Genomic DNA, 21,599 nt, shown 5'->3' with positions numbered 1-21,599 from the left:
GTATTTTCTTCCTAGTCTGAAGTAGACTGGTGGCCCAAGATTGATGCTGTGTACTGTCACTCCGTGGAACTCCGCAGCATGTTCAGTGAAACACTTCAAAAAGCTGTGCAGAGTTGTGGGGCGCATCCAGCAATTCGTATGACACCGGTAAGACTTGGGTCCGTGATTTAACAATTTCTGTCCTTTGCATTTTGTCTCCATTCCATTCCTGCTGTTTTATTCATCAATGTTAGTCTGGAAGATGGAGTAAAAATGTAGCAATCCCTAAAGCAACAGAGAGCCTTACATGCTCTGTAAACCTTGCGGTATTCTGTGTATTCACAAAGTATTCCTACTGAGTTAATTAGTGATCTTGTTTCTTAGCTTTTATGCTGCTCTCAGACCGACAAGATAGAAATAATCTACTTTCTGTAATACAGTCTGACTGTTCTTTTAAGGTGTCTTGCTATATCCAGGCCTATTTAGTGAAGGCAATACTCGGCCTTTTTTTTCATAATCAGAATAATTCTACCCTCTGCTGCATAGAGCAGAATAAATTTCAGTAACTGCTGCATTTCTACATTGATGATGAGCAGGAGTTTTTGATTTGAAATGCTTTTCACTTGTTTTACTTACTCTGTCTTAAGCATGTTGGCTGTTTGGTCTTAGTGACAGCACAGAAATTGTAAAGATTTGCAAGCATTATGAAATGAAAACTGCTTTGATCATCTTTATATAAAAATCTTCAGTAAATTACAGATTAGTCTGTAGTATGATATCCAAATGTCTCTTGAAGTAGTTCTGCTCATTTTGAACTTTCAGTTTAGGACTTTCTATATTGTGCAAAGTTAACTTGTTTCTTTTCTGAATTGCAAAGATGTAGTTTTCAGTGTCCCAGATATTTACTGTAGCAGAAGGCCTAAAGCTATACATGCAGCTGAAATAGTCCTAATAATTCAGTATTTTTGTTTAAAAGAAAAGGATTTGGGCAGATTTAGTTGAATGTTGTAGAATTGTTTAACTCAGTTTTTATATCTGTGTATATTCATCTGTTGAGAATATAGCAAGGGTATTGTACTTGGCAACTCTGAGATTGATTGATTGGTGGTGCTTTGTCTTCTGCTTCTTATTTTCTGTTCTTATTGGCTGCTGTCGCTCACATGATCAGATGCCAACCAGTCACTGTTTTGCATGGCAGTGGGCCTCTGTTGCTGTAAGTATGACCCATTGTAACTACCGCAGAAAAGCCTTCAATTTCTTTGACTTTTCTGTGTATAGTTACCATTGTAGTCACATCACTTCATTTCAGATGGAATATGTAGCATGTCTTCACTTATAGGTTGTATGAAGTAAATAAATCATTTCACAGATCAGATAAACCAAACAGCTTCCTTTCTGCCATGCTTTTCTTTTCAGAGTGCCCTTAATTGTGACAAACTGATCATATACAGTTTTCTCTGGCAGTACAGTTGTCACTTTTTGTCAAATGCTTTAAGTATGAGATTTTATTGTGCATCTTTAAGTGAATTTTTTTTTTAGCAAAATAGTTTGGGATTATAAAGTCTCAAATTTGTAATTACACAAACTATACTTGAAAAGAATTCAAGAATAGGCTTGTAACCTTTTGAGACTACTTTTTTTTCCGGGGTATGAATCTGTAGATCAAAAAGTTAAAATAAAAAGCTTGCAACTTCAGTGTTACTGCTTGAAAGGTATCTTCCCAGTAATAAATTCATTAATTTTTTAAAAGAATACTGTGTTCAGTGCTATTGTTGAGTCCCTCATGCATATAAAACTCAATAAAATAAATTGTTAAACTTGAAACACCATCATTTCAATATTGCTATTTTCACAGACTTAAAAAGTAAGCAAAATTAGATGCTAATTACAGATTATATTGGACAAAAAATAGCATTGTGGTAGCACCTAGGAACCGTGGCATTTCATTGTGCTAGGCCCTATACAAGCACAGAACAAAAAGGTCTGTGTCCCAAACAGTTTATAGTTTAGTCAAAATATTGTTTATAACGAGATTGAAAAAGCACAGCCAATATGCAATGGGAGCCATTCACATACTTAAAGTTACGCATATTTGTAAGTTTTGCAAGATGAGGGCATAAATTTTGTAAATTAGACTAATTTTTAAGCTCTCATATTTAGCAACATCCAGATATTTGTCAGATGTGGAGGGTAATTCCCCCTTTGATCAAGGACACTGAACAAGGATTAACATTTTTCTTAGTTTTACTGAAGAAACTCCTTGGCAGATGTCAAATAGCTCCTGAGAGCTTCCTCTGTCCAGTAGTGTTACTTTACATAGTTAATAAAAGATAACTATAATTCTCTGTGTGTCCATTTGTGTGAAGGTGCATAGGCCATATCTCGGGACAGATGGTCACACTTATAAAGGTGATAGACTCTCACCTAGTTTAGATTTTTTTCATATCTGAATTGCATAACAGTTCCCCTGGTGAGCTTGCATGAATAGAGGCATTAAAATCTCCTTCCATGCAGATGAGGAAGTTGAATATTGTATGAGTACTATTTCACCATTCCTCTTCAAATGAAGCTAACTTTCTCTGACTTTAGCCTGTGTTAGAGTACTATATGGGCATGTCTATACTACAATCTTAAGTCAACCTATGATGTCCACACTACTCTCCTTCTGTTGGTGCGTGTCCTCACCAGAGCACTTCCATCAACTGAAGAGGGGCAGTGTGGGGGACTGAGAGCCAGGGATCTCAGCTTCACGCAGTTCCCGGCTGGGAGCCCAGCTGTTCCCCGGGCTTCTCACCTCCGGTGGGGAGATCTGTGCCCGGAGTCTAGTCAGCTGCCATGCTCCTGGCAGGGAACTGACAGCCCAGGCGGCAGCCGGGCTCCGAGCAGGGAGTGTAGAGCCAAAACCCAGGGGGGCAGCAGAGATCTGGGACCCCGGGTAGCAGCCTGGCTTGGAGCAGAGACTTGGCAGCAGGCCCCGTTGGGGAGCCTGGAGCCAGGCTTCCTTGTCAATTTAATAGCTCCAGCAGAGCCGTGAAATTGACAAGACACTCAACAGCTGATGTAAGGAATGCAGTGTCTACACAGACACTGCGTCGCCCTAACTACACCGACATAAGCCTCTCATGGAGGTAGAGTTATGTCAGTGTAGTAGGGCACTTGCATTGTTGGGAAAAGGCTAGTGTGTACACTGACATAATTAGGTCAACGTAAGCTGCCATATGTTGACCTAACTGTGTAGTGTAGACCAGGCCTCTGTATTTTACTAATGATTCAGCACCTTGTGAAAACTGCAAGACACATTTTGCAGAGATCCATTGCATAAAAATAGAGTAACACAGCTGCTGCTTAAAATGTGAGAAGAGTGAGTTCTTGCCTTAAAGTATTGTCATTTACATTAATATAGAAAAACAGCACATTAACATTACTGTGATTTAAACTAATTCGGTTTTAAAAATCTTAACGTATTTAAAAACCCCAAGATGTTGAAGTTAAAGTAAATCCACCGATTCCTGTGCCAGCATAAGTGTATTGATTTTTGTTGTTGCTTGAGGGATAAAATAAATAACACTCTACAATTTCTTAGTAGTAGCTATATCTGATTTTCTTAGTATTGGAATAATTTTGTTCATAGGTTTTTCCCCACTTTCAGAAAACCTTTTGTGGGCAACTCATTGACAGATGAAATTCTTTTTTCCTTTCGTATAATTTTAATAAAAATAACATATTTTTAAACAAACTATATTTTTAATAAATAAAAGGTTAAAGTACAAAAAAGTTATATTTATACTTTACTGAATTGCATATACAATTGTTAGCCATATGATACCTGTTCCCTTTCATGCATTGTTGATTATAAAAGTAATAAGCTTTTTAAAATGTTACATTATCAACCCACTATATGTAGTACTTCATTGACAAATGCTGTAATATTTTTTCCTTAGAGTCTTACATTTAAAGAGAAAATGACAAGCCTTAAATTTAAAGAAAAACCTACAGACTTGGAAACCAGAAGTTATAAGTTTTTGCTGTTATCCATGGTAAAACTATTACATGCTGATCCAAAGCTCTTGCTGTATGTAAGTAAATGTTACTTTTGAATTAGTGAAATCTTGGTGTTAAAAAAAATATAGAAAAAGCATTTTAGCTTTTTTATTAAATATTAAGTCATAATATAAATAACCCTAGGAAATTAAGTCACTAAAGTATAAATACCAAAAACAAAATAATAAAATTGGTAAAAAATAAAAATTCAAACCCAGAATGTTTAGCTCTAGGATGATACTACTTTTCTCTCTTCCCCTTTCATCCAATAAAGACAATTTGTGAAGGCAGCTTTCCTGATGTCCATTATATAAACACCAGGCCCACTGCATTTCTTTTGCTTATCAGTGATGTGGTGAACCTGGACAGTGCATTGGGACAATCCCAAACAGTCATCCTAGTTGCTGATCATTGTGACGAGAATGAGAAAACAGGATAGCGAAACTGCAGGGCATGAAGTTCTTTGGTTCTAGAGAGCGCCAGATTAAAGTGACAAGGGGTATAAAGCCCGTAAACCTGAATAGAGGGGAAATGGATTGGGGAAGAAAATATGAACCGGAAAAAGAATTAGGGTAAAAATCTTGAGCAGAAAAAACAAAAAAAAGAATACTAGAGAGAAATTAATTAAAACCCAACTTGTAAAAACATGATAGAAGAGATGTTGAAAGACTGAGGGAAAGGCACCAAAGAACAATAAGGGAGACATGAAAAAGAGAGGACAGTCAATTTACTAAGATATGTTTATTTTGTAAATTGATGTCATAATGGATATTCCGTAAGGTTCCTTTCAAATAATTTTTCTGGGATTCTGCAAATCATAATATGGAAATCAACTCTAACTCAAGCATCAAAAATTGTTTGCAATTATGTTAAATGTACATCTTGAAAATAAAACTGGATGTACAATATTGCCAAATAATAATCATTTTATTATAATCTGAATCTTATAGTGGGAGTTGTGAAATTTTCTTTTGTCGGTTTTGTTTACTCTTCAGTTTGAATTTTTTTTCTAGATTGCCCCCAAAAAGTATGACATTCAAGGATTACCCCCCCCCCCAAAAAAAGTTTATTTAAAAAAAAAAAAAAAAAAAATCCAACAGCCCCAAGCCCTCTTTACTTGTAGGAGGATCTGTGAAAGTAGTCACCTGAAGTCTGCCTGCGGTTAATTTAGTTCTGTTGGCAAGGGTGTTGAAGGGGTCCACATTTTAAGAGCAGATAAAACAGGGCCCATTTCAGAACAATGTTGCTTTTTAAACCATTTTTTCCCTTTACTGTTTAGAATCCAAGGAAGCAAGGGCCTGAGACACAGAGTAGCACTGCTGAATTAATTACTGGACTTGTACAACTTGTTCCACAGTCCAACATGCCAGAAATAGCCCAAGAAGCCATGGAGGTAAGGGAAGTGTTCTTCCACACGCAGGGTGATTAGCGTGCGAATTGTGCCAAGCATATCAGGCTTTTTGTGTAAAAGCTTTTAAGTATTGATCAGTTTGTTTCCAAAGTTGAGTGTTAGAGCTTGTCTACATGGCAAGTTACCACACTGCAAGCAAAGGTGTGAATTTGCAGCGCACCAGCTTGGAGCACGGCCGTGTGAACATTGGTACAGCACTCCGGGACTTTGACTGCACTGTAGCAATGTCCTCAGGAACTTGGTGTGTAGACGAGCCCTTAGCGTTTGCTCTGTATTGATGCATTTTTCTAAAAGTATGTTCAACTGCAAGTTTGCGATACAGCAGAGGCCTATTTAAGGAAAGATTTCAAAGGTGTAATAGGGAATTATTGTCTTGTGTGGTCCTCCCATGTCACTGAGAGATTTGTTCCTCACTGAAGCTGGCCTTAACCAAATCTATTTCAGAAGGGGTTTTATGGATCTTCCACTACATTGTAGAGAGCATTGTTAAAAACCTTCCACTAACAGCCTGCCTGTTTGCCCCAGTTCTTTCTGACTGGCTGAGATAAACATTCATTTTACGTCTGGGACCATGGCCAATGATTGTTGCTTTCTGAATCAGCAAGTGTGGAGGGGGCATATAAGCAGGGAAGTACTTCTAAGGCTGTTAAAATCCTCTTCCTGCTTGCTCCGTAATTAAAGTGCACCACACTTGAGGTAAATGAGCTTCAGTAGTCCAGCAGGCAAAACACCAAGATTGCTTCTGATTTCCAAGCCTTCCATGCCATATTGCTAATGTGAGGCTGCTGAGCAAGTTGCCGTTCAGTTTGGTACGTTCATATGTTTTCATGGTGGTAGAAATGTATAACCGATTTAAAATATATTGAAAATAGGAGATGTCAATTTCTTTTGGTAGGTGAGAAGGAAAGATTCTATGTCCCAATTAAATTACAAGTTATTAAATTGTCCTGGATTACTGTGATTTGAGGCACTGTGTCTAAGACTTCTATCTTCTACACTTCAAGGGGGAAAACTTTCAAATATTGAAGGAAAGGATCTCTAAAACATTCTTCAGTGTGTTGCTTTTACTGCTTCACTGAATCTTTGTAGCTAAATTCTGCGGCTTGCGTTGCAGCATTTCCATCAACGATAATCGCTCCAAATGTTATAGTATCAGTATTCTGGATATGTTGTTTTGGCCCAGAATACAGTGGTATCTTTTTAAATAAGCCTACCCTGACTGGCCTGAAAGTGTTTTGGACACTTTTAAATATGACCCAAAACTCCGCCAAACCCATCCTATTAATGTACAGCATTGTATTAGATGAAGGATTTGATTTGCCATTAGTTATGTTACTTAGTTTAGGCATGCTGGGCCAGACTTTGATCTGGAGTAAGCCGAGGTAGCTCTGTTTTGAATGGAATACCAGCAATTTACACTAGCTGAGAATCTGGTCTGTTTTATGTCCTCAATCTTTAACCCACTTACCATCTTTTTTTCTTCTAGTTTAGTTATTTCAAAGTGGTTCCTGTTACGAACTATTCTGAAAATCATTAAAAGTTGCTACACAAGTGTGTGGGGATCTGCCCTAGCTGATGGAAATGTCACTTTCAATGGTATTATTTTGCCACCACAGCTCTTACAATCTCTGCTTTCATGGAATTTGTTAGATTGATAAAGTTAGGAATTTGAGGTAGAGCTTCTTATTCTATCGTTGATTTTTTTTTTTTTTTTTTTTTTTTTTTAAACACCAAAGTATTAAATTTCTTTGGTCGTTTTAGCAGGGGTCTTCAAACAGTAGGTGATCTTACATGAAGCATCTCATTTGCCACAATACCCAAATATAATTACTGATGGAAGTGGCAGCTTTGAATTTAAATTTCCCTTGCTCTTGAGAGCTTGCCATAACTGTATTTGGGTGAATAACTTGTAACCAGCAATTTTACTTTTTCTGCTTGCTAATTGTCTGTGACTTTGTGATTTTTCTCACATTTTTTTGCCAAATATTTTCCAGAAGAAATTATTAGTGTTCAGCTCATTTGTGAGTATTTGCTATATGAGCTGTCACTTTTGATTGGGCACATAGGTAACCTAGTACATTTCTGTTCTTTCAAGTTTCTGGTGTGAATATGCATATTTAAAATTCATAATTACTTTTCTAACATTTTCCAATAGTTGTTTAAACCTTGCTGTTTCCTTAAACCAATAAACTTGTCCAAGAGAATAATTGAGGAAAACAAACCCGAAAGAGGGGCAAACATAGTTTTAAAAATGAAAATATTTTTGAAATACACTTGCTAATACTCTCCCAGTTCTGGTCAGAACCAATTGTTATTTTAATTAACTTTTTGCAAGTTGAAAACGTAAAGAAATTGCCTCTCTTCTCTTAAAACAGAGAATTCTTAAACTACAGATGTTCTATTGTTGCTATTCTAGTTTTGTACTAGCAGGATTGCTGTTTCATTACATTTTTGCAGATGGGTCATTGAAGTAAACACTAAGGTCAAAAATTCCCTTTTTAAAAGACTTGACATGTCCTTGGTTCATTTTGGAGATTTACATGCAAGTAATACAAGATAATTTATCAAGTTTGGGTTGTAAATATTTTTAAAAAGCTAAGAGATGATTATGGCAGCTTGCTTAATAATGAACTTTTGCTTTTCCATAAAATTGCATATTTTTGTTTTCCAGTAGATTTACTATTTTAAACATAAATATAATTAATACTTGGATTCATATATATTTAATCTACTTTGCTGCATATGCTGAAGTACTTTGCAAATTATTTTCTCTTAAGTGAAAAGCTACTCTGTTTTGAATTCAGGCCTTGCTAGTTCTTCATCAGTTAGAGAGCATTGATTTATGGAATCCAGATGCACCCATAGAAACATTTTGGGAAATTAGGTAGGTAAATTAGCTTTTGTAAATCAGATAAATAGCCCTGTCTGAGATGTCTTTTCTTTTGACGTAGCTGTGGTTTATACTTGTCTGAAAAAAGCCATGTAGTTTCAATACGTCTTTAAAACCAAAATTATTCATATATACGCTATCTTTAGTTCCACAGAAACCTTTTTCCATTGTACTAGTTAACTTTTACAGAAATTGCATGTCACAAATATCTTGCTAGCTTTGTCAAAGGTTTTTAATCCAGTATTCAGTTGTTACTGTGGCTGTTAATTAAAAATATGTTTATAATTTTTATCTTATCTGATTGAAAGGCTTACTGTTTTCTTTTTTAAAAATTGCATTTATGGGTAAGGCAGGATAAATCCAACAATCCCACTCTTACGGAATTACTTAATATTATTTCTGAAACTAAAGCTCACCTTATGTGGAAGTTCATTTCACTGATGCGTGGGTCACCTGACTTGTCCTAAAGGGTTTTTTAATAAAGAATTCTTATTGACTAAAGATAATCTTGCATTTTATTTAATAACTTTTAATATAGCCATTGCAACAATTGACTCGATAGATGAGAATATTAGGGAAAAGGTATTACAGCACTCCCAAGAAGTCAAAAATGGACATTAAATGTGACCCTGCATGAACCTGAAATTGTGAATCCTGAAAATAAAGTAAAATATTTCATGTTTTGTCATAGGATGTGTATCAGTACACAATTTTTTTTGTAGGAGAAAGGAAGTTAATATCTGTTTCTAGAAAACATTGCTCTCCGCATCAAGAAATTAGTCTTTATTGGTGCATTATATGGCTTCAGGGATTGGTAATGGGATAGCCTTTCACCTTTAAATTTTTGGTTTGAGTCCTGCTTAGGCCAGCAGTAATTGAAACTATATTATATCGCTATAATGAGTTTGTCTCTTCAGGCTGGGGGCAAAAAACCCATAAAAACTGACACTAATTGGGACTCTTTGGCAGTTTTAACAGAGTACTGAATGGATTTGAACTAACACTCCTAGATGCGTGTTCCTTCCTAGCAGAGTTGAGATCCCTCAGGGCAATGTAGGTAAACTTGTACTGCCCCTGTCTGTGCTGGATCAGTTGTGATAAATGGAGGTCTTCTGAATCAACAGCCCTGAAGACTGGCCATCTGAGAAGTACCAAAATCACTTAACTTCCTCTAGGGAATAAAAAATGGCCAGTTGGGAGGTGGAAGGGCACAGCTTTGTTGTTTAAAATATACTCTATATATTTTAAATGGGCTATTATGTCCTATAGGATATTCCTACTAATTCCCTGATGCCATGTAATGATCTATGGATAAATGCACACATACAAAATGGGGAATGACTGCCTAGGAAGGAGTACTGCGGAAAGGGATCTGGGGGTCCTAGTGGATCACAAGCTAAATATGAGTCAACAGTGCAAAAATACCAACCATCATTCTGGGATAGGTTAGCAGGAGTATTGTAAGCAAGACACGAGAAGTAATTCTTCCGCTCTACTCCGCGCTGATTGGCCTCAACTGGAATATTGTGTCCAGTTCTGGGCACCACATTTCAGGAAAGATGTGGACAAATTGGAGAAAGTCCATAGAAAAGCAACAAAAATGATTAAAGGTCTAGAAAACCTGACCTATGAGGGAAGATTGAAAAAATTGGGTTTATTTAGTCTGGAGAAGAGAAGACTGAGAGGGGACATTAGTTTTCAAGTACATAAAAGGTTGTTACAAGGAGGAGGGAGAAAAATTGTTGTTCTTAACCTCTGAGGATAGGACAGGAAGCAATGGGCTTAAATTGCAGCAAGGGCAGTTTAGTTTGGACATTAGGAAAAACTTCCTAACTGTCAGGGTGGTTAAGCACTGGAATAAATTGCCTAGGCAGGTTGTGGAATCCCCATCATTGGGGATTTTTAAGAGCAGGTTGAACAAACACCTGTCAGGGATGGTCTAGATAATACTTATTACTGCCATGAGTGCAGGGGGCTGGACTAGATGACCTCTCAAGGTCCCTTCCAGTTCTAAGTCTCTATCAAGAAATTGTATTTGGGTTATTAAATAATATAACTAATACTGAATTTCATTTTGCTGCAGTTCACAAATGCTTTTCTATATCTGCAAGAAACTAACTGGTCATCAGATGCTCAGCAGCACAGAAATCCTCAAGTGGTTGCGTGAGATTCTGATCTGTAGGAACAAATTTCTTCTAAAAAATAAAGTAAGTAAATGTTAATCTATTAGTTTATTAAATCGATTAGGTTTTTCTTTTTTACTTATTACCTATGTATATTGGGTAATTTCTTTGTGATTGAAAGAAATTTTACTAGCTCCCCCTATAGTTATGTTAATGCACTTTATCTTTCTTTACAGAGCAGAATGTGATATATATCATGGTTTCGAATGGTCTGCATTTGGTTAGGTCTTTTTAAATACGTAGCTAAATCTGGAAAACCAAACCTGTTACATATTCAGCAGTAAAGAAGGCCTAATCAGGTTCTTAAACTTCAGTTCCAGATAACTGAAAATGCCAATGATTGAAGGACATTCTGTCTTTATTTTTGGACTTCTTCACATATACAGTGTTTCTTAAATAAGAGAAGATGTCCAATTTAGAGTGAGAGGATTTTCTGACTGTATGACTTGTTTGACACTTGAATCCCTATCATTAGCTTTGTTACTACATGAACTTTTTTCTCGTTCTTACTTTATGCTGACTACCAAATAGGTCTGTTCCTTGGGTATCTCCTATTCAGTATTTATAAAATGTGTGTGTGGGGGGGGGGGGGGGGGGGAATTAAACTTCGCCCACAACTTCCATTTTAGTGTATCTTGTACTTGGGATTCCAAAAGCACTATTTGCTCACTGCATTTTTACTGTGTGGGATTCCTGTTTTCTCTGAAGTCCAGTTTCTTTACTTTTCTGGAGGCTCAGCTTGCAACTGTTTGTGCATATCCATCTTGTTTTATACATTGAGAAACTCAAGAGTCCCCTTAAGTTGTGCTTGTAGATGCAGAGGGACTTGATTTGGGCCAGCTCTTCTTGTGATTTTGATCTTTGGGCAACTTTTTTGGTTGTGATTATCTCTACCTAATATGTCATTGTACTCCAGACTCTCGATTCATCCTCCATTCACCATTTTCCACGAGAACAAGGTACTTTCACCCCTTTGCCTGAGGTTCTTACTAAAAGCTGTTTTGAACTTTCAACTTCTATTGTTACTTTTCCTCCATGCCTCACCTGGGGAGTTTGATCTCCATGAGTTGGATGTGAGGGGGACTTGAATACCTTGATAGAAAAAGGACTTTTCTGCGAGTCGCCAAGTCTGTAACCTTTACAGTGAATTTTAAGGGTTGATCTATTTCAGTGCCCAGTCTTTGCAAATACAGTGACTTGTGTTTTCAGTCCCGCTGTTCACGAGTCCAGGTAGCCTGATGCACATTTGTCTTTGGCACAGATATGTGTAGTTTAAATACTATGCCCATCCCTGAAATTTGTAGAACCACTTTTATCTGGAGCTTGATATTTATTATTGTATGCCCACAATGTGCTAAGAGCTTTCCAAACACACCTGAAGAGACAGTATTTGTCCCGCAGAGCTTACAGTCTCAAAGACAGAAATCAATTCACAAACATAAAGAAAATGTCAAGAGTTCTTGTGGGCTTTTTTTTTTTTTTTTAAAACATTTTCCCGAAATCATTTCCCTTGTCCCCCTGACTAGGTGCACCAGTGAATTTGGTCCATAATGCTTCTCCATTGTGCCCATTTCCCTATAGAAATAAGTTTGGGCATAAGATGAAGAAAGGAAAGTCAGTGGACTTTTGCCACAAAAATTACACTAACCCAAACAATGCTCTGGCATCTTCGAGGCAGCTGATTCAAGGTAGTAAGTTGTTTTTTGCTTTTCTTTTTTTTTTCTTTTCGTTTTCTGATATGTACTTTAAAAAAACCAAACCCTCTCCTCATAACAAAACATCAAGTCAGTTCTCAAGACAATTGGTCCTCAAGTCCTTATCCCTAGAGCTCAGGTATTCAGAGTACAAATTAATTCAGATCTTTACTGGAACTGTATGCAGTATACTATCAGAGATTTTCCAAGGCTTTTAAGTCAGAATCAGCTATTCTTCAAGTTAAGAATCATCTTAATATTTATTGTTTCATTTCTTGGTAGAGAAGTTAAGGTAAAACTTGTACTAGATACGGTTCTGAGAAATGGGTCTTTTAACAAAGTTGTCTCAAATTGTTTTCTCCTGAACATTTAGATGGTGATAGCTAAAATCAACCAGGTCAGGATGTATTGTTGCCTGCTACCAAAATGGCAGTACTATCTGCAACTGGCTGAAGCCTCAAAAAGTGTCAGTGTCTTCAGAGAGATGAGGGCATGGGGAGATAGTGGGACCCCTGATGCAAGAAATGTCATCAAATGGCGGAAGAGATGAACCATGATTTAACCCATGGCAGCCATAAACTGGAGGGAAGGCAACAGGAAACAACCCTCTGTTTTCTCCAACAAGAGCTATCGTGGCAGAACAGAGGCATCACGCTTGGCCATGGCTTTCCTTCCAAAAGTGTTGAAAACTGTGGCATCTTGAAATGTAAGAAGGTTGACTGGTAAAAAGCTCAATATTTTGCTATAGCGACTTACTGATGTGAAACCTGGAAAACTAATGCTGCAGACAAAACGAAAATTGAAGCCTTTGAGTTGTGGTGCTGGTGAAGACCCTTACTTGTTTTCTGGTCCGAAAAGAAGATGAATGCTTATGTTAGAAATATTGTTGGAGAGAAATGGACTCTGCTGTTAGAAATCAACAGGTGCAAAGATGTATACTTTGGTCACATCAGGCGCAGAGCTGGAAATAACTTCAAAAGTTATCATGAAAGGAATGGTGGCGGGTCATTGCAGTAGAGGATGACCAGCAAGGGGAAGGATAGATCGTGTGTGTAGATTACTGGGAGACCAGCTGCGGAGTGTGTGAAGTTAATGATGGATTGAGAAATCTTCTGAAAATTCTACTGTCACCAGTATTCAGACTTACTTTTTCCTAACCGATTTTAACTAGTAACGGTTGTTTTTTAGAGCAACTTTTTTTAGAGCTCCATTTCGCAAACAGTATTTTCTGTTCCTGTTTTATCCAGTTAAACCTGAAATATACACAATAAAATATACAACAGAATTAACATTTATTGGAGCTTTAATTCCTTCACTTTCTTGACTTGCAACTTCAATAAACTGTTTCCACTTCATTATTCAGCAAATGTGGGTTAACATTCTTTTGGGATTGAGAGAATTTTTTCTCTGCTTCCCTCCAGTGTAAAAAAAAAAAAGTCCTCCCGGAGTAAAATGTGCTGATTCCACTCATGATTTTCATATTCCATAGTCCCTATTTTTAAGAATTGAACTCTAATTTTCTCCTCTTTTAGGAAATGCCTTCAAGGAGCTTCCAGAGATGTGTTCTGGAACAAACATGCCCATTTCAGATGGGCATGAACTATTCTTGTGCTCTTACGGCCCTCTGCAGGCTTCCATTTTTGCCCCAATGTTTTTCCTCAAGTGAGGTTTAGGGAAGTATTTTCTTCCCTGGGCTGTTGTGTGAAATCTTTGCTACCTAAAGCATCAGCCTTTAAGCTTGGCATAAGGATAGTTCTTGCAGGTCAAACCTGTCTGTTTTTGTCATTCTATGCAAGATCTACAGGCATTCTAAATAATGAAGATGCCCAGAGGGAAGGAAGTATGTGGAGAAAATAGGTAGCGTCTTCCTGAGCTGGGGAAGTGCCTTTGCTGGATTTCTGTCAAGATGTATCTTATATAGTGCTAAAAAGCATTTCCAGGCTATCCTTAATGTGACATATTTGACCTTACAAAGTTCCATTGTCAGTTTCTCATCTTCATTTACAAATCAGTGTTTGTTCCTCTGTTTTGAATATGTACAACATAGTTCTCTTAATACTTTCCTCTGTATTGCTTTAACAAGCAGTTTAATAAACTCTCTGCCACCTTGTGCAGACAAGATAAGTAGCAGTATTAGAAAACGTATGGGCATTGACCTGTTCTCCAGGCCAAATTTCAGCTTGAGTTTCCTCTGCATTTGACTTGGGTTTGGTATTCACTTCCTGTCTGCTGTGTAGTGTGGCAGTGTGCGTTATTACAGGTGCTACATTCCATCCCAGAGGTAGCTGCATTTCAGAGGTGAGTGACACAATTACTATGAGTAATTTTTGTAAGCACCTTGGGAGCCTTCAGGGTGAAAGATGCTATAGAAATGGAAGAGGTGCTGTTTTCCTTTCGTGAGTGTAGCTGCTGTAACCCATCCTTTTTCCCTTATAAAAGTAGGGTAATTGACTATTTTTCTTACCTCTCTTTACAGCAATCAGATAGGAGTTCCTGTCATTTTCTCTTCCTTTATGGGGTAGGATGTGATGTCTCTGGCGGTGGAGCTAGTCAACTTTCTCTTGACCATGAAGAGATGCGCTGTGCTCCGGGAGCTACCCTCAGGAAAGGGAAAGGCAACTCTTCCATGGTAATTAACATTTTGTACTCTTAATACTTTAAAATAAATAAACTCCATTGCCACCCTCAAAATCAGTTACGTTTGTACTCCTATATTGAGATTATTTTCAAGTATTTTAAACATTATGTGGGTGCGGGGAAGAGTATAGGGGAATTTAAACGTAAACTTCTCATGCGCTAGGTGTTGATGTTTGATCAAGGCACAACTGTTCTGTATCATGGCTGCTGCTGTGCTGTTCTGGCTAGAGTAAATGCAATATTTTTAAGAGTTTTTGAAACTAAAATTTTGGTGTCATCTTCATAGAGCAAAAACCATAATCTGTTCACACATTTGTCTGCATTTATTAAATCTCAGACTTCAGATTTCTAAATCTCCATGCTATCTGAACACATGCTAAATAAAAAAAAGCACAAGGCAAGGAAGATGTTCATCCTTGTTTGAATAAAGGGGCTCCCTTTATATGCTAATTTTTTCAGTTCTTCACCTACACCATGAACTAGTTATGGAAAAAATTGAGCAGAAGTTTGTAACTGAATCTGTCATGAGCCAAGATTTGTAACTTGCCTTTTTTAAATTTTGGTAATCTGTAACAATGTACATAACTCTTAAAACATTTTAATCTTTGAAGCAGTTTATAAACATAAGTTGTTTTTTCACACTACTGAGAGGTAGATGAGTAGTATCCCCATTTTTATTTATGGGGTAACTAGGGTAGAAATAGTGACTTCTCCAAGAACACAAAGGGTTAGAGATGGGATTAAATACTTTGCTCTCAGTCCTGTGCTGAGACTACTAGACCGCACCTTTCTAAAGTCTACTGCTGAATGAAGAAAATATAAACGTTCTAGTCAGACATCAGATATCAAACTAATGACATTTTCTGTTTAAGTAAATGTTGATCGTTTTATGGGGAGGGGTTGCGTTATTTTGGTGAAAAACACATTAATGGAGAAACAAGTTGTTACACACACCTGCATTTGATAATACTTTCCTCCTCCCACACTTGTCCATTTATAATACCTAGCTCTTATATAACACTTTTTTCTTCAGTAGATCTCAGTGTGCTTTATGTAGGAACTATGTATCATTCCCATTTTACAGCAGGGAAACTGAGGTATAGAGGGTGAAAGGACATGCCAAAGGTCACCAAGTAGGCCAGTGGCAGAGCCAGGAATAGAAGACAGGTCGCTTGAGTCCAGTCCTGTATCCACTGGGCCACACTCTTTGTTTAAGGGACCGTCTCATCCTGGGTGCTGTACAAACACACAGTAAAACAGAGCCCTGATCTCAGATGGGGCTGTTGGGTGCTACTGGAATACAAATAATGTGCAGGAGGAGGAATGGGATAAAGACCTATTCTGAAAAAATTGCCTGTTAAGTAATATTACCAGATATGCAAATGTATTTCCCCCCCAAGGAAAGTACAGCAGGATGCAGTGGAACTCCAATATGTCGCCAAGCCCAAACAAAATTAGAGGTTGCCCTGTACATGTTTCTGTGGAGCCCTGACATTGAGGCAGTTCTTGTTGCGATGTCCTGTTTCCGTCATCTCTGTGAGGAAGCAGATATCAGGTGTGGAGTAGATGAAGTCTCGGTACATAATTTTTTGCCAAACTACAACACCTTCATGGAGTTTGCGTCTGTCAGCAATATGATGTCAACAGGTAAGAAGGGTGAGACTAGTCAAACTTTTTGTCTGCCTGAGTATTGTTTATGTTCTTTAAAGTATATTTCAAAATGTTAAAGTTAGTCCTGATATAATTGAAGTGCTGTAATACTTATCTCTGGTCTGTCTCAATCATGTGATTTCATGGAAATTTGCATGAATGAAGTTACGTGTAGAAAGACTAAAAATCTGTCTTTGATACAAGATATTTGAAGATTGCTTCCTCCTTGCAATGCTTATGTAATAATATCAAGTATTGTAGGGAGACATTGACTGAATTTTTGAACACCTAGACCTGGTAGTTAAGTGAAGGAGAGAGTTTCCCTGAAAAAATTTGTTTATAATACAAATGTGCTTGTGATTAAGTCTTACACACAAGTCTTCTGGGTTTTATAAGAATATTCATTTTATTTATGCAAGCTTTCATCGCGAATAAAGATTTATTTTAAAATAAAAATGGCTGTTACATTAATGTTATTGTATACTCCTTGCTTAGGGAGAGCAGCTCTTCAGAAAAGAGTGATGGCATTATTAAGGCGCATTGAACATCCAACTGCAGGCAACACTGAAGTAAGTTTTCTCTTTATGAAAATGTTTCTTATTGGTAGCTGAAAATATGTTGTGTGGAAAGCAATCGGTAGTGTTGTAGGAAGTAATCTGAGGTAACTACCTGCAATTCTTGATGTATTGTATTTTAGGCATGGGAAGATACACATGCAAAGTGGGAACAAGCTACAAAACTAATCCTCAACTACCCAAAGACCAAAATGGAAGATGGCCAGGTATTCTGAAGCTTTCTATCGATTCAGTTATCAGACGTGCTGACAGAAGTCTTGTATTTTCTAAATAGTCATTTAAGTTGACCATGTTACTTTTTTTTTTTAATGTAAGTTTAGATATAAATTATCTGCACATTAGCACTTTTCAATCAATCCCTCATATGGGTGACTTGAGTTACTTCTGAATTCATTCCATAGCTAATGAGTTGTTCCTGTGTGCTCTGTGGTGATCCACTGAGTTGGGCATTACCTCTAGATTATATAGTGGGTTCACTTTTTCTCCCCACTTCACTGAGTACAGAGTATAGTTGGAAACAGAGTAATCATGATCAGAATCAGTGTTTCTCAAGCTTATGGGAAGTCAAAAAATTTTTACATCTCCCTTACTTTTTAACCCTTATTTTCATAGTAAATGTATCATTGGTAGCAATCATAAGCCAGTATAGTCTGTCTTTTTTTTTTTTTTTTTTTTTTTCAAGTGGTTGACAGAGAATGTGCTGTATGGATACATTTCAGTTTACACACTCCTGCCTACTTGCTCTTGATATAAAGATTTGCAAAATCTCCTGAGACTTGAATAGTTTGTTGTTTTTATTGACATTGTTGTAAACTTATAAATTAGATTTCTTTATTGAATGATACTTAAAATGTCTGTTTTCTTTATCTGATAATTGCTTGTAATTCGAGAGCGATCTCATTTTGAACAACTCTTTTCCAGGTTACTGATAGTCTTCACAAGACAATTGTCAGGCGACGAATGTCTCATGTTAGTGGGGGAGGCTCCATAGACTTGTCTGACACAGATTCTCTGCAGGAATGGATCAACATGACAGGGTTCTTGTGTGCTCTCGGAGGAGTGTGTCTCCAGCATCGTAGCAATGCAGGATTAGCAACTTACAGCCCACCCATGGGTCCAATCAATGAGCGTAAGGGCTCCATGATATCGATGATATCCACCGAAGGAAATGCAGAGACTCCTGTTAGCAAATTCATAGATAGATTACTATCGCTAATGGTCTGTAACCATGAGAAAGTGGGACTTCAGATACGGACTAATATTAAAGATCTGGTGGGTCTGGAATTGAGTCCAGCACTTTATCCAATGCTGTTTAACAAACTGAAGAATACCATCAGCAAATTTTTTGACTCTCAAGGACAGGTAAAATGTTTGGATATGTTTTCATATTTTTATCATATTGAAAATATCAGCTATCTTACCATTCACATAGATATTTAAAATTGATACCTACCTCTTTATGTTTGTGTTTTTACACAAAGAGCCAGAGAAGTATTTATTACATGATGGAAGGCATCACGATGATATTTGTGTGACTAGACCATACAGTTCTTAATTTGCATTTGAGATTCCAGACTATATTAGTCTAGCATGCTTAAATTCCTTGTAAGTTTCTATATTTTAACTATCTTCCTACTTAATGGGATTTATATTCTGAGAAAATGCTGTCTTTATTAGATAAACTTTCTGAGACCATAACTCTGTTAAGTGTTGGAATTCTTCTGAGTAGGTTAATCAGAATAATACTCTTCCATTAGATTTCTGCCGAGTGCTACAGTAATATAAATATTTACTAATACTATATACATTTCATTCAGTTATTTTTGGGCATCACCTCTAAGAATTATGACTAGATGTCTTCTTCCTATAGGTTTTGTTAACTGAGACCAACACACAGTTTGTAGAGCAGACAATTGCTATAATGAAAAACCTGCTTGATAATCATACTGAAGGGAGCTCAGAACATCTGGGGCAAGCTAGTATAGAGACCATGATGCTAAATCTAGTCAGGTAAGAAATCTTGACTGTTTCCCCTCTGCAGAGTAAGTCTTTAGATAATCAGGCAGTGTCTCCACCGCCCTCCATGCTCTGTTCGGGTGCAATAGCAGGGATGTAGGAAGCTGGTTAATGTTCTGAATCTCAGACCCTGGCAGAAGTTAAAGCTATAGGGAAGCAACACTGCTTTTTTGCCATGATGTAAGGTCCACCAGTAGACAGTCAAACCTAGTGGAGCTATCAGCTCCGCCATTCCCCATCTCCTCCCTTTCTCTCACTCCCTATCCCCCAAAAATTCATGACGTGTCTCTCTCCCACTACATCTGTGGGGGTAAGTGGGGACCAGTGTAGGATGGTGCAAAGCCATCTCAGGCAGCTTCCCCTGCACAGAGGAAATTCTTCACTGGCTATCTCAAGCTGGTTTAAAGGCCACTGGGCACAGGTTGGAAAATCCGGCCCAAGGTCTGCAATGACTGGTTATACAAGTGTAATTCTAGACGACCAGAAGAAATTCCTCAAATGTGTTCCCCCTCTTCTGCGCCCCCCCCCCCCCCCCCGATGCTTTGAAATGAATTTATTTAGTGTTTTACGTTTTCTGACCTTCACAGATATGTACGTGTGCTTGGAAATTTGGTACATGCAATTCAAATAAAAACTAAACTCTGTCAACTAGTGGAGGTAATGATGGAGAGGCGAGATGACCTTTCGTTTTGCCAAGAGATGAAATTTAGGTGAGTACTAAATTAAACAGTAATTCCAATAATAATGATTCATAATAATAATAGTGGTTCTATTTGGGGTAGTGTTTTCTTGTGGAGTATAGTGGGCAGGTGGGTATGGGGGTGACACTTTCTTACTAACATGCAAAACATTTTCTTGTTTCTTTGTATTTAATTTAGGCCTCAATCCTGCATCAGGGTTTGCTACCATGGACCTCTATGCCTGTGCAGAGTCCTCTTGAAGTCTGACAGTAGGGACTCTACATGGGTGCAGGGTTCTAATGGAAGTCAGTGCAGGATCAGAGCCTTAATCAATACCCTCCAGTTACTAAACCGAGTTAATCGTAAGGTTTCCAGTTTAAATGTGTCTTCAAAATATAAAGTTGTTAATTAAAAATACCATCTTGAGCAACATCAGCTTCTGACAGTATATTTTCATTTTTCTGTGCTGTAATATTTCTTATAGGAACAAAATGGTGGAATATCTGACAGACTGGGTTATGGGCACATCCAACCAAGCAACAGATGAAGATGTAAAATGCCTGACCAGGTAAGAGAGGTTGATAGAATACTCTTGCGGTGGCTATGGCTACACTGCATGCTAGAGGGGGTGATTCCCAGCACGCGTAGACATACTCAGGCAAGATCCTGTCTAAGCTAGCATGCTACAAATAGTAGTGCAGCTGCAGCAGCGACTCAGGCTAGCTTGTGCTTGGAGCTGCTAGCACGGTGGCGTTGCTGCTGCTGCTATCCGTGCTACCATGGCTGCAGTACTATCTTTAGCATGCTAATTCAGAAATAGATACAAGCTAGGCATCGCACTTCTATCGGGTCTCAGAGCTTGTGTACGGGACCATTTAGTTCATGGCAAAGCTGGGGTGTGAACCTGCCCCTCACAAGCCTTCCGTGGACTAACGGTGTGGACACTGCTGACACATTAACAATTAGTTAATGGGCTTTCGTCTAGTTCTCTTTCAAGTGGGAGTAGATGAGAGCATGTGAATGAACTATTAATGCGAATCAGCGAACCTTAGGCATCCGGATGCCCGGCATGGGGCTGCAATGTGCATGCTCAGAAGCAGAAACGTAGGCACCTAGGAACTTTGTACTGCAAAAAATGTAGGTGCCAAACAAGCTTAGGTGCCTATAGGTTCAGCAGCAGCTGAACAGTGCTTTGTGAATCCTAACACAGCCAGATTCTGGGAGGCAACTAAAGTGGCAGTTAAGTACCTAAATCCTTTTGCAGATCCAGCCTTAAACATTTTTGTAGAGAAGCCCTCATCTGCTAAAGGTGATGCATAATATGATAAAATGTTTAAACTTCTTTTGGGTATTTTACTATAAAGGAAATACATGTTCAAGGCTTGAAAAGAAAACTTCATTGTATTGTTCAAGGATTTTTGCTTACCAAGACCCAAGTTCAGGTTCTGTTTCTCTTGTTACTTTATACTGTACACCTTGAAACAGAACATAGGCTTCATGTCTTACAACCTAAAGGAAAATGCAGAGCTCTGAACTTGAGTTTTGGCAAGTAAGAGGAAATTAACATTTTGTTTAAACTATGTAACTGTCATTTTTAAGATTAAACCTACAATTTTTTTAAAAAATGGTTGAAGATTAAAAAAAAAAATCAGTTCACGTGTATCATTATGAATGAGAATCATTTGGACTTGCCATGAACTGTGACCAAAGCTAATGTCATTCTGAGAACTGCAGAAAGTGTGATCATGCTTATATGATCCATAAGTATCTTATAAATTAGACTTAGATTTTTAGTAGGCACAGTAAGGTTTTTAGACTAAGATTATAGCCCTGAACTTGTATT

At 37.7% G+C, this 21,599-nt stretch overlaps 1 protein-coding gene across 1 annotated transcript in view; it reads left to right on the top strand.

Moving 5' to 3' along the window:
• The window catches only part of NF1 (neurofibromin 1), a 164,701-nt gene that overhangs the window by 35,536 nt on the left and 107,566 nt on the right, over positions 1–21,599 (top strand). Inside the window, exons 12-24 of the mRNA XM_065418088.1 lie at positions 16–147; positions 3,921–4,055; positions 5,300–5,413; positions 8,236–8,315; positions 10,405–10,528; positions 14,675–14,827; positions 16,236–16,482; positions 16,981–17,054; positions 17,183–17,266; positions 17,982–18,422; positions 18,931–19,070; positions 19,664–19,786; positions 20,241–20,324. Coding sequence (XP_065274160.1) covers positions 16–147; positions 3,921–4,055; positions 5,300–5,413; positions 8,236–8,315; positions 10,405–10,528; positions 14,675–14,827; positions 16,236–16,482; positions 16,981–17,054; positions 17,183–17,266; positions 17,982–18,422; positions 18,931–19,070; positions 19,664–19,786; positions 20,241–20,324 — 1,931 coding nt within the window. The remainder of the gene's footprint in view (positions 1–15; positions 148–3,920; positions 4,056–5,299; positions 5,414–8,235; positions 8,316–10,404; positions 10,529–14,674; positions 14,828–16,235; positions 16,483–16,980; positions 17,055–17,182; positions 17,267–17,981; positions 18,423–18,930; positions 19,071–19,663; positions 19,787–20,240; positions 20,325–21,599) is intronic.

The sequence above is a fragment of the Emys orbicularis genome, chromosome 17 (genome assembly GCF_028017835.1).
Source record: "Emys orbicularis isolate rEmyOrb1 chromosome 17, rEmyOrb1.hap1, whole genome shotgun sequence".
Classification (NCBI taxonomy): domain Eukaryota; kingdom Metazoa; phylum Chordata; order Testudines; family Emydidae; genus Emys; species Emys orbicularis.
The sequence above is the reverse complement of the archived record's forward strand: the minus strand, read 5'-3'. Positions and strand labels throughout refer to the sequence as shown.